This window comes from Rhodnius prolixus, unplaced genomic scaffold, assembly GCF_049639745.1.
Source record: "Rhodnius prolixus isolate KJV_2025 unplaced genomic scaffold, Rpr scaffold_4, whole genome shotgun sequence".
Lineage (NCBI taxonomy): Eukaryota > Metazoa > Arthropoda > Insecta > Hemiptera > Reduviidae > Rhodnius > Rhodnius prolixus.
The window spans coordinates 40666342-40680358 of record NW_027411614.1 but is presented as its reverse complement, the minus strand read 5'-3'; the positions used below and the strand labels follow the sequence as shown (position 1 = coordinate 40680358).

At 30.4% G+C, this 14017-nt stretch overlaps 1 protein-coding gene across 4 annotated transcripts in view; it reads right to left on the bottom strand.

Moving 5' to 3' along the window:
- Positions 1-14017, bottom strand: part of LOC141456288 (uncharacterized) — a 61918-nt gene that overhangs the window by 6240 nt on the left and 41661 nt on the right. For all 4 annotated transcript variants that reach the window (XM_074132156.1, XM_074132157.1, XM_074132155.1 and 1 more), the window contains 14 exons: positions 12121-12218; positions 11970-12051; positions 11505-11599; positions 11208-11346; positions 10552-10808; positions 10260-10424; positions 8445-10124; positions 8218-8364; positions 7670-7849; positions 7466-7570; positions 6344-6537; positions 5792-5955; positions 5595-5698; positions 4915-5014 (listed from right to left, as the gene is read on the bottom strand). In XM_074132156.1, coding sequence (XP_073988257.1) covers positions 4915-5014; positions 5595-5698; positions 5792-5955; positions 6344-6537; positions 7466-7570; positions 7670-7849; positions 8218-8364; positions 8445-10124; positions 10260-10424; positions 10552-10808; positions 11208-11346; positions 11505-11599; positions 11970-12051; positions 12121-12218 — 3510 coding nt within the window. The remainder of the gene's footprint in view (positions 1-4914; positions 5015-5594; positions 5699-5791; positions 5956-6343; positions 6538-7465; positions 7571-7669; positions 7850-8217; positions 8365-8444; positions 10125-10259; positions 10425-10551; positions 10809-11207; positions 11347-11504; positions 11600-11969; positions 12052-12120; positions 12219-14017) is intronic.

Genomic DNA, 14017 nt, shown 5'->3' with positions numbered 1-14017 from the left:
AGAATGCACAAATAATTTTTTTCAACTCTCTTTTAAGTTAAACTGACACGAATGCAAAGACTTTTGTTACTCCCCAGCATTGCTAGTTAACTATACTTGTGATTATAATAACTTCCATGCATTTATAATATAATATTAAAAAAAATTAGTCATTAACTTCAGTTTAATTTAGTACGTTCAATTTTAGTGCTATAAAATAATAAGATACGACTATATTAATATGCAATATATAAAATTATAATATAAAAGTATGCGAATATTTTGATTTGTTGATTCTCTACTTTATTGATAATATGAAATTAATATCACATACAACTAAATTAGAAAAAAATAACATCGAACATTGTGTAGAAGCAATTGCAATAAAAATAAAAAGTAAGAAAGGTGAAATCTCTACTAAAGTCAGTAGACTGGTTGGAGGCGATTAGTGTCAACAATGTATTCTCACATAGTAATCTGAGATTATAAATCACTCACAGTTACCACATGAGATTACAATGGTGATACTTTTCAAAATTATTATCCATTAAAACAAAAATAAAATAAAAAATAGGAAGTAAAAAAAAAAAAAACGATCTCTTCATGGCTCACAATAAAATTCCATGCAGCAAATAATGGATATGATTATACCTATTCGAACATTTACAAATAAAAAAAAAGAAAAGAAAAAACAGTAATAATAATAATTTTATTTTGCTATGATGCCTTTAAATACATAAATAGGGAAACCATTACAGACTCCTTTTTTAATTTAGAAATAAAAATGTGGAAGATAGGCAAGTATATAAGATACTATATAAGAGTATACGATAGTGGGAAGTTCCCACTGGGAACCCCCCCCCCCCCTTTGCGGGCGTGAAAACAATGAATGGGACAGAAGTCCATGTAAGAATTACATGCAATTGGATTAGAGCGTTGTTCAAGTGCCTATCGATACAGAGAAGATAGCGAATTAAAAAAAAAAAAAGAATCAGACAGAAAAGAGGATTCGTCATTCATAATCAATCATGGAGTAATAAAAGCTAATCCCGTGCAAGGAGCAAGACATTTAAATGAGATATATTAAAAAATTTGATGGAATTCACCAGCCACGTTAATGCAAAGGTATAAAATTTGGTATTAAACCTAAGGTAGGTACTTAGTATCTAAAGTAAATCATTGCACTAACAGTTTGGTACAATAAAACCACTAGGTAATTTTTTTTGGATTTTCTTAGACAAACTAAGATCTTAAATGAAAATTTGTCCTTCAAATTTAATAAGTATTTATAAAATAATAATAATAACCCTTAAACAGACTGTCATATTTGGATAGACTGATTGTATAAAGTAGGGTAAAATTGTCAAAGTTGGGTGTTTTTCAAACATTACGCTTTTTCTTGCAGTTTTCGACGATCAATCTTTACACAACTGTCTTATCAGTCAGTTTTAATTTACATTTGTTTGTTTTAACCAATTACTTCAAGTATGAAAAAAAGAAAAATTAGGCAATTATATTAAAAGATTGATTTGGTTGGTTTACTGATTCTACAGAATACAAAAACTAGAAAAGGAATCATAGCAATTACAAAATAAAACAAAAATATCCATTATGGCACGTTAAAAAGAAAAAAGTTAGAAGTATTAAAATAAGTAAAGGCACTGTAATTCTTTTTTTTAACATTTAGATCAAACATCACAAACATTGTGAGATGAAAAATAAAATAGATATATATTTAGTTCATTGCATTTGAATGAATGACCATTTTTTTAAAATATACTGATATGGCTCCCCCAAGTAAAGCAAAACTTTTTTTTAAAATCAAAGATTTGAAAGTAACAACTGTTAACTTGAATAGTAACTGTTAATGGATGTTGCTTCTCTTAACAAATAATTTGTACCTCTGGAATATTATTAATCTGATTGCAGAGCATTCACTAAGTGAAAACTCAGAAATAGATTTTGACTAGAACTTGAAACGGAAACATGCAAGCCTTAAGCAAGCTGTGTATGGCTCCAAAATAAATGGTATTGTGCACTGGGCTCATAAATCAATTCTATAATGAAAGCAAACCTTGAATTTTGGGTGTAGGATGTCGGGCTTGAATGGTAATGAAATGGCCGATCCTTGATAAGGACAAGACAAATTTTCTGAAGCCCTCTGGAGGCTAGGCGTCCAGCATCTTCAGAAGAATTCAGAAAGGACATAGGCAAGAGAGAATTGTTTTGAAGTAGTTTGCTGAACTGAACAGGATACAACTGCTTATGCAATTACGACTATAAACAAAGCTCCCCACTTTTCGCTAGGCATTGGTTATTATAGTATTATTATTATTATTATTATTTTGTTACTGAATTTTATGAATTATTTTCTAGATGGTATTTTTTTTTTTCCGGCGCATCGACATCTTGGTCATTAGCGCCTCTAGATGGTATTATTTGTAAATGTAAACCTCGAAAACGAGGACCTCTTTTAGACGTGACTTTGTAGTGGGGAACTTGTTGTCAGAAAATCGCAAATCTAATTCTGATTGCTAACAATCATAAGCAGAAGTGTATTCATGAACTAGCGCGGGGAAAATGCATTCACTTATGTATATCCATTACGGCCATACATTCAGTTGTAATTTTATATAAAAGTCGTGATTTTGAGAAACCTGTACCGCTACTTAGGCGATAAAAATGGAAATATATGTAAATAAGTCTGATATTTTACATTCGTTACAAATCTGAGGAATATTCTCCTGATAAGCCATGTAAGTATACTATTTCAGAGAGCTCAGTTTGAAAAATGTTAAAAAAAGTGCCTTTTGGTAAAGTATAATTCTTCAAATAATATATAAAAGTTTAAAAAAAATCACAAAATGAATAAGATGTTCTACACCACTAAATAAATTTATCAATACTCCTAAATAAATCATAAATCTAATTGCAAATAACTAATTAAGATGGCTTTACAATAAATATGTAAATGCATTCGACAAAATATAATAGAAATAAAATAAATTAAAACAGAAAATTTGCTTTCAAAAAGAAAAAAATTAAGTTGATGTTGGGACGTGGAATGAGCTTAGCGAATAGCCACATACCAGCAAGCAACCTGAGTGAATTAACATGCATCCTCAGAATTACCAGCTGATATTTGACTGTCAACTAGCATTACATTCATAATACTGTTCTTGCAGAGTGAATACTCTTTTAATTTTTTAATTAGTATGGCATCCACTTTAAGGAAGAGTCCACCACAGCCAAATAATTACATCACATTGCAACAGAAAAAACTTGGCAATATGCGAACAACTTGATATTATTTAGTTTATTTATTTTTTTAAAGAACTAAACAAATTATCATGCAAGTTATTAAAGTTTCTAATAAACATTAATTCAACTAAACGTGCAAATAGTAGGACGGATTATAGTTGCTTCTGTAATAGAAAGAACAAGTTTTACTACAGAAGAGAAACATTTTTAACATATTTCTTTAAACATCAATTCATGTTCATTACAACGAGCAAATATTATATTACAATCTCTAGCTTAATCATATGCATTCAACTGCTGAAAAAGAAGTCCGTCACCTTACTAACTTAACATTTATCTCACTTGCAAAGATTTAATACAGAACGGTTGCACCTAAGTTATAAGTTTTCTAGATCAAAAGGGTTTGATTTAAAGCAACAGAATTCAAGAACTTTTGAATATCAACGTAAGACAACTAGATGGCTTATTTCCAAAGCTTAAAGTGGCTTATGTGATTTTATATACTATGTCACCAAAAATTGAATTGAGACAAATCGTTCCTTCCACTTGTTTACCGTTTAGAGCAATGTTCAGCAACCTTTTTCGACCGTCAGTACCCGAATGCTATACTTTATTCCGGCTAAAACAAATATGTTTTCAGTTTATTACAGTATACGCTCTTACAAAATGGAGGGACATATTTTCGGGTAATGAAGCAGTTATATTTCCCTCCATTAATTTGAAACCACACATTCTACAGACCCCCTAACTTAGGGGCCCTAAGTGATAAACCAACTCACCTAGCTTTTCTAGAGGGGTTCTAGGAAGAATGTAGAAGGCAACAATGAGGTATACCACTCGTGCCAACAAATCCTTCCCTTCAATGAATATCTTCTAAGATATTCTGTAGAAGACTCTCCCCCAAATTAAAGTTACTAGATGAATGAATACTATTCAGATCTAATTTTCATTACAAAAAAAAAAAGGCAACACGTTCGTCTCCTCAATGGGCCCAGCCCGACAAGGGTACATCCTGCTTCAATTTACATCAAGCCTATAAAATCGGAAAGCTAGTGGGCCTAAAAAAAAAGGCAATGAATGGAAATCATGACGAAGTCTGCTATATCTGTAGCTTAGAAATGAAAATAATTGTTTTGTTTAGTAAATTAGTAATTTAAAAAATCAAGGAACACCTTTCATCAGAAAATGGCAAAGGTTGAGAAACACTGCTCTAAAGCACCATTAGTTGCTTTGAAAAACCTATTGAACTTACCATACATTAAAAAAAATAAAAACTAAAAAACTAATCGAACAACAAAGAAAATAAAGGTAAAAGATAATTCAATGGTAACGGAAGTAAGAGCAAGAAGACAAACATTAAACTTTTGTTAAAAGCTTTCCAGACTTTGTTAACAAAATAGTTGTCGACTGTACCAATTCACTAATAAAATGAAAACCCTAGAAACGTAATAAAACTTAATTAAAAGCACTGAGAATGGGAAAGAAAATGGAATAAACAAATAATTAAAGGAACATAATAAATTTAACTATGAACATTATATACATCGACAGATTTTTAGTAAATTATTTTTTACATATTTCGTGAAGAATTTTAAAACGATATTCACTATCATCATGCATAATTTGTTAAATTTTCCAAGTATATTAGAGGGAAAGAATTTTTGTATAACTCACCTTGCTTTTTGTAAGCTGTAATTATCTCAGATTTCTGATCAAGTTGCTCACTAAGTCTGTTTGCTGCCGCCAGTCCTTTCTTAGTTTCATTCAACTGATCCTAATAATAATAATAATAATAATATTTATACTGGTTAAGACTGACTTATTTGATAAATAAGATATATACGATATAGATAAAGTATAAAATGGCAATAGTTTATTAAGTTTTGGTTTAGAAGACAAACAAATTGGAGGAATTTTTTGGCATATTTGTTCAATTTGTCCAAATTAAGCAGCGCTACTTTTACCAGAAGAATTACATAAAATGGACTTGAGACTACTAAATGTTCTGCCAAATACTGCAGCATTTATTAAATTAAGCCCTAACGGCTTCTTGACCATCCATTATTTGGTTCTATTTTGACTAATTTGAAATTTTTCATGAGCTCCAAACACAATGCCTTTGTGTAAGAGTACCAAATCTAATCTCTTGATAGTCCTCTCCCTTCCATGACGATACTGTACAATATCTTTCTCACACTTCAAAAGATCCCCTTGTATTTCTAACTCTGGCACAAAGTTTAGGCGTCCCCTTTCACTTAATGAAGAAATTCGAACCAAACAGCTAGATTTTATTAAACAAGCACTCCTTTCTTTCATTTACATTATTTACTTATTCACAGTACCAAAAATTATACCTGTAACTGTTTTGTTTCGTTTAACAATTCATCATTCTTCTTACATTGAGCACTCAATGTCTGTCTTAATCTTTCAGTTTCAAAATCAATATCCTTCTGTTTATCTAAAATTATAACGTAACATAATAAGCACTAAAGATTGACCTTGAATAAATTATCACCATTATTGCCATTATGCAAAGAGGATTTATGCATACCTCTTTGGAATTGATGAAGTACTGCTTGTAAATTAGTAACAGCTGCGTTTTGACGCTGAATTGAATCTTCTGCTCTTGACAATTCAGCTTCTAATTTTTCTTTGTGTTCTGTCAAGAGACGTAACTGTTGATTTAGTGATTCTACTTGTTGGTTAGCTCGGATACTGAAATAATAATAATAAAATAAAATAGATTCATAAATAAAATAAAAATAACAATTTCCAACTATAAATATTTTAATATTTTATTTGCTTTCTTTTATGTCCAGTCTTAGTTTTTCATCTACAGATTTCCATTCTTTTGAGCAGTTGTTCAGGTTTGAATTCAGCATTTGACTTTCCAAGAAACATCTATCATAATATCTGTATGTGTGATGATAGTGTAACAGAAACTGTTATGGATAGTTAAATTCTCACCAGGGTAAAATTACTGATACTGTCTTTCGGATCGAACTAAGTTTTTAAATGAATAATTATACTAAAAAACTTATACGTAATTTTTATTAATTATATTTTTTAAAAATCCTTTAAAATAACAGGCAAAAATACCAACTTCGCAGAAGTGTAAGCAGTTGACGTGTTTCTAGCCCTATCATCAGCTTGCACTAGTTTGGCCTGCATCTCAGTAAGTTTAGTCTGGGCAGCCTGAAGTTCAGTAATATAATTTTCTTCCACTGATAAAAGATGTGATTGCAATCTGCTAAGTTGATTTGAAGATTTCGTCACCTTTTCTGTAAGATCTTCTACCTGCAATTCGCAAAGTAATAATGTTTACTGTAGTACGGGTTTGAAATGATAAAACCTTCTTAGTACCAAGTACAAGTACAAGTAGAACAAATAAAACAAAAATATTTGATTGTAAAAATGAGTGGTAAAACTTTTTTAAAAAACAAGGTAACTTAATGTTTTACAAACAAAACAAAAAAATGTTGAAGACCCAGCGACAGCTGAATTCATTTTCTGAAATTCCAAGCAGCAATAACAAATCCGTTAAGATTGGGCCAATCTAAACCATACAGAAGTTTGAGAAAGAAATTAAACGAAAGCAATTCTTCTTTTAAACTAATGTGACAAAAATAGAACAAATGACAGCAAGTATGAAGTGATTTCCTCATTCAGTAATTGCAGAGCGTGCATTCCTAGCGCTCCTTAGGGATCATACGGGTAACGATTGAGGTTCAGGCACTTCAATTCCTAGTTTTAATATTCATTGTATAGTAGGACGTAACTGTTTATCTCACTTCCACTAGTCAGATTTGTCTAATATCAAATTTAATTAATAAAGAGCTTGAAAACATTGTATCAGTGGTAAGCCTATACTCTTTCAATTTGCTTTAACATAAAACTTTCTTCTCCACAGGTAGAATTGGAATCCCTCCCATTATTCTCAGCCAAAATCAGAATAAAGATTATTGCATGTTTTGGGCACAGTAATGTTAAATAAGTTACTAATCGGACTTTACCAACGACACAAATGGCGCTGTTACAAATAGGAATGAAATCAAGGCTTGTGGACATCTTAGACAAAATAGAAATTCGAACAGAATGTCATTCACCAAATTATTATTACTAATTATTTTTTCTTGGGAAATAAATCAAACAAATATGTTTCTACAAAATAAAAAAAAGAAAGAAAAAAAGACCTTAGCCAACTAATGTCTCTAAGTTAACTTACCTGATTTTTAAGAAGCTTATTATCATTTTGTTCTTTCAATAATGCTGCAGTAAGTCTATTTAATTCTTCTTGTGTTTCTTTGCAGCCATTTGGACAAACTTGGTTCTATTTTGACAGATTAAAAAAATATATGTAAGCAAACATTTAACAAGTTCAAGAATACAATTATACATCATTAGTGTTTAAAAAAAGTACTCCAACTACCTGGCTACCACTTAAATTTACATCTGCTGAAGGTTGGCCTTCTGCTTCTTGTCGATCTACAACGTTTAGAAGCTGTGATGCATATTCAAGTTGATTCTTCAAACTAACAACTTCTTGTGACAAAGATGACACTTCTTTGTTTTTATTTTTTAACATATCTTCCATTTGTGTTATTTTCTCCTGCACACAAATTTCATAAAACACTGGTTACACTCTGCGAATGCACTCTCTCCAGAGCAGTACTAAATTGAGATTACTCTGTATTTTCATGACTGAATAGCTTGGATAATTTAGACGTTCTATTACAAGTGTAGGAGTTAACAAAACATAATTAACTCAATTCTACCTGAACTCTTCGGAAGAATAAGATTCAGATACCTCCAGAATGAAGAGATCTAGAGATAACCAAGAGATAAGACAGACGAACTCTGTTTTAGGAATTAAAAGTGGAAAAAATCTAGGTTTACTCACGGGGACCTGTTATTAAAAACACCTAAAAGTGCACTAAAAAATCTCTAACAAAATTATATTGGTTTGATTAAGCTTACCTCCAAATTCCCGGAAGCAAGTTTTTCTGTAGAGATTTCTTGCAGTTTTTCTTCTAAAAGTTTTTCATGTTTACTTTTCTCCGCAACTATAACTGAATTTAATCTCTCAATTTCATTTTGACTGTTCCGAATTTCCGCTAGTTTCAGCTAAAAAGAAATAAATTGTCTTAAGGCGCATCATTTACAAGTTTATCACAAAGGAAAAAATAAAAGAATTCTATTCGCACCTGATAATTCCTCGAGAGTTCCGAAATTTCTATCTGCATCCGTTTAAATTGATCTTGATATTCTTGGCTTTGTTTTCTGATATTCTCTTCCAATGACAATTTCTCTTGATTTATCATTTCAATTTCTTTTTTGTGCTGTAATCGTTCTAATTCTAATTTCTTCATAAATTCTTCTTTGACACTAACACACATTTCAGCGTTATAATTTGCATTTTCTTCATTCTCTTTTATTCGTAACTCAGCCTGCTTTAAAATTGATTTTAAACCATTCACTTCTTCTAGTAAAATGACGATCTTATTTTCTGCTTCTGATGTCGACGTATCTGTGACTTTAACTAAGCTGTCATATTTGTTTTGCAATTCTTCACTGAGTTGCTTTTGAGAAGTATATGCTTCCATTGTTTGTTCCATACTACTGTGTACTTTATCCAATTCTGCTTCTAACTTTTCCAGCTTATTTTGCAGTGTTTCTATCAAACTGTCTGCTTCATTTTTGCTTTCTTTTTCTCTTTGTTTAATGGCCTCTATCTCTTCATCTTTCTTTATAATTTGATCTTCTAAACTCATCTTTATTTGAGCAAATTTCTCTTCTAAGGATATTTCTAGTTCTTTCATTTTAGATTTCAGTTTTGCTAATTCTTCCTCTTTCACTTGTAACTGATTTTTAAATTCTAATTCTTTCTGTTTGAATATATCTTTTGAAACATCAAATTCATTTGATATAGTTTTCAATGAATCAAGTTCTTTCAACAGAACTTCTTTTTCTAATTCATAATCAGACTGAATTTGATTGTTTCTGGTATGCAGATTACCGATTTGTAATTGCAATTGGGTAATTTGCATCTGTAAGTCCTGACACACAAAAGTTTTCTCTCCAATTTCTTCTTTCATTTTAATTTCTGAATCTTTTATGGCTTGAATTTCCAATTCCTGTTCTTTTATAATGAATCTAAGTTCACTTTCTGTTTTGGTGTGCATTTCTTGTTGGTGTTTAATTTCATTTTCTAAACTAGCAATTATTCTTGTTGAATCAGTAGTAAGATCGGTTTCATCGCTTTGTGTATCCACTTCACGAACATTAGCTTTATTAGATTGAACTTGTAAATTTTCATAATCCTCACTTAATGTTTTATAATTTACTTCCATTTCATTTTTATAAAAATCAAATTCTTCCTTCAACGAATTTGTATCAAATATCATCGCACACATCTTTTTATCTTTTACTGCGATTTCTTTTTGTAATTTATCCAACTGGGTATCCATATCTTGCAACTGACACTGTAGTTGGGAAATCTTCTTCTTGTATAAAGCATTTTCAGCATCAGCGTTCAATGTATATTGCCTGTGTTCTTCACTTCTTTCATTTTGTAATTTTTCCAGCTCTCTTTCAAGTTCTTCACGCCTCCTATCTTTATCTTCAACTTCACGACGAAGTTTGGCCAAAGCATCACCCGATTGCAGTTCAAGTGAACGTAAAGATGCTTCCACTTTTTCACAATGCCTGCGTACAGTTTGTAGTTCTTGCTCACATTGTTCTCTAACAGCAGCAGCAACTCTCTCTTCATCACATTGGGAACTATCCTGATTACGAATCATAGCGTCAGATATTTGTAAACGACGTGTAAGATCTTCTATTGTGGATCTTGAACTTGAAACTTCTGTTTCCAAATTTGTACGAACCTAGAAGAATTCATTTATTTTTGTACAAAAACGAATTTAATACTTGCAAATTTGGAATGATTATTCCAGAACTCGAAAAGATACAAAAGAAAAGCTAATCTGGAATGTTAAAATTAAAAATACAAAAACTGTTACCTCCCGTAAAATCGATATTTCGTTTTCCAAAGCACTAACTCTAACTTCAAGAGCTTCTACTTCTTCACTATTTTCAGGTATTGCAGGTAGGCTGTCTGCTTGTCTTTCTAATTCTTGTTTCATTTCCTTTACAAGCTCTCTTAGTCTAGCGTTTTCACAAACGACCTATAAAGAAAATGAACAAATTAAAAATGTATAATTGAATTTGTAAATTATTCTAAATTATTTAAACAAATATAACATTTTATTTGGTGTAATTAAGTTACTCAAATGTAAGGATAAAAGTGTTTACCAATTCTAATTCATTATCCCTATCTTCGAGTTCTCTCATGAAGTCAATATTGTCCATTCCTGCATTATTCTGCTCACATTCGGTACCTACTTCAGTTAGTTCAATATCGTACATGGTTTCACTATCTTTCTTTTCTCGTTGTTTTTCTTCCAATCTTTCTTTTAATTGTTTTTCGAAATTGCTTTCAAGTTCACTGTATCTTGTTTGTAATACTTCGTATTGTTTTTGTGTTTCATCTTTAACCACTAATACTTGTTCTAAAAGCACAGAATAATTAATGCGATCATTAAAATGAATTTCAATATGAAAAGCATAAATATTGAAAAAGGTCATAAATATTAACACCTAACTGATTAGCTTAATCATTTTATCCTAAATTAATCTATATTTGTTGCGAAGCAGTACACGATTCCTCTTGCTAGTATTTTAGTAGAACAATTTCTTCAATTTGGATTTTAAGAAAAGTAATTTTTATTAGGTGGCTTTTATGTCTAACTGCTCTTCAGATTCGTGAAGAACGCGAATTTCACAAAGAATTACTAAAAAAATTTCATTTACACATTAAATGAATGCCAGAAGTCAAACATCCTGTTACGTTACAAAAAGACTATTAGTTCGCACTAATATTGGAAAATATGAAAGGTTAAGTAAACTACCTATAGCTTGTTGATGCTGTATATCTAGCTCTTCAAGCCCAGTAGACAGATTAGCATTTTCATCTTGACTGACCGCCACTTGAGATTCCAGATCTTCAACCACTCTACTTAAAGAAGCTACCTCTGATGTTAAACCAGCCTAGAATTAATTAAATACAATCAAATTTATTGGTAAAAAAATAATATTCTCTAAATAACGTGAACTGAAGAGATGACTAGAGCGGTAATCTCAGCGGCGGACAAGCTAGATAAATAAAGTAAACAAAAATTCTTTAAATAATTAATCCTAAAACTTACATTTTGTTGAACAAGCCGACGGTTTGCTTCAGTAAGTGCCCTGATTTGTACGTGTAGTTCACCCTCGGTTTGTACACCTCTTTCATATTTCTCCCCTAAATTGAAAATAATTGAACAAAGAATAAAAAACAATGTTTTTTTTAATAAATCAGCTATCAAAAAATTACATATTTATTCTTTTCTTTTTCAAATTCTTAATTAAAATAAAAAATCTACTATGTAAATAATGTTGAAATTTTAGATTGAATGCCTTCCACAAAAAGTGCTAATATACATAATTCTTGCCAAAATACTTTTAAAAAAGTGATAGACATGTACATACGTGGGGAAGTAGTTCAATATTTAAGATAAATAGTTGGGATAATTTTCGTGTAGTTTTTGATAATCAAACTTTTATACAATTGTCCTTCTGGACAGTTTTTAATAAAATATATTTTAATATTAATAAAATATTAAAAAACTTACCTCCAGCTGAATTCGATGTAACATGATGGGTGAAAAAATTGGCTAATCCTCTAGGAAGTAAGGAAGCTACTTCAATATCAGTCTGCAATACAAATTAATATTATTAAATAGTTTAATAGGTTTCAAATTTATAAAAACCAATAATACGTACTGAATTATCTTTATTGGATGAAATTGCTTTATTCTCTTCGATATTCGATTGTTGCGATTCTTCATTGCTCCATGAAGATAATGGAACTGTTGCTGGATCTATAAAAAAATGAATTTTATTGGTATATGCAATTTAAAGGCCTAGTTTGCACTCATAGTTTTACCAACATATGGATGTTAACTATTACAGTATGAATGTACATGTAAATGCTTTAGCTATTTTCAATTGTGGTTATCAATATAAACATTTTTATTTAACAACCAAGGACAAAACCTTGTCTATGGCATTATAATCACTTATTCCAGTGTTATTACTGTTTTCAATAGCTTTTTTACATTCTTCACTTTTAACATTTTTTTTAAAATTACAAAACATTTTTACATTTTTAATTTTATTGATTTTCGAACTCAAGTTTTCTTGAAGATTTATGAGAACTACTTCTCGAATAAAAGTTTGCAATTTTTACATTTTAACTTTAAATACTGGGGGGAAAAAATAACTCGGTAAGAATTAGTAGGTTATTCACTTTTTACTTTAAGGTACATATGTAGTATTTATTAAAACGTTCAGATCTTCAGCATAGAAGTTGGTGAATTTTAAGTTATCACTAATTTTTTTCTGTTAGCTACAGCTACATCAATTTTATGTTTTCTTTGCATTACAATGATTTTTGAAATATTATTGCATTAGTATAGTATAGTACGAGTAAAGATGCTTTACATACATACAAATATATCAATTTGTATGTAAATGTTTAGCAAAAATGTTACGAAAATCATAATCCACTAATTTAACATTATTCATGATAGTGAGCTTCTCTGACTACATCACGATTACAAAAAAAATTTACATACCAGTTCGTAGAAGAAGACATGAGACATATGTATATTAGTCATAAGAAGTTTGCAGTAAGTAAGCAAGCAAATTATAAAGCTCCATTTCCCACTTTTATCTTAAAATATTATTTAAGTAGAAATAACTAGTTTCTACCCGCTCTTACTTCATTCTCGAAGATACGAGATATTGCAATTGTGCATTTAATTTTATTGAGTTTCGAAGTCAAGTTTTCTTGAAGATTTACGAGAACTACTTCTCGAATAAAAGTTCTCAATTTTTTATTTGAAAATTTACTACAGCAAGTTCGATACTTCGGCCTTCCCTCTTAGGTACCATCACTATGATAAACATTGAGGCTTTGATAAAACGATAAGTGCTGCATGAGATTTATCGTCTGTGGTCTAATGGAGGTTATACTCTGAGGAGGTTACAGTCAATAACTGTTAATTGTGTGGTTATTATATTTGATTAAAATTATTTGTGAACATGATGTCTTTTATTAATATTTACATAAATAAATATAAATTTACACAGAAAGAAGAAAAAATATTGCCCATTTCAGTCATTATTTTTTACTTTTGCCAAGCTTACGACCAAGGGGGTAGGAAATCTTCAGGGCTTATGCCGGTAGGAGTTCTTGCAGTTGGATTTTCGCATGACAGCACATCGTAAAACCTTATTCATTAACACCAAGGTGATAGCCCAGAATTATATTTCTTTCTTAAAGTAACATCGCCATACATATATGTATATGTATATAAACTTTTTGAAGACAATGACGAAAATAAGCTGATCACGGGTCTCTTTAGAGTTCACACAAACCTTCGTAGTTTCAGCCAAGGTGTACAGTGTTTCCCAGTAGTAAAGAAAAAGTACTAATATTTAATAGATGTTTCATACAATTTTTTTTTCTAAAAAGCTAGAAAATGAACTGACTGATAGGTGCGTAATACCAATACTTTACTGAAACAAAGGTTGTAAGATTCAGATTCAGATCATTATAATGGTGTTTATGAAAATAGGCTTTTCATACACACCTTAATTAAAATTTAAAATAATT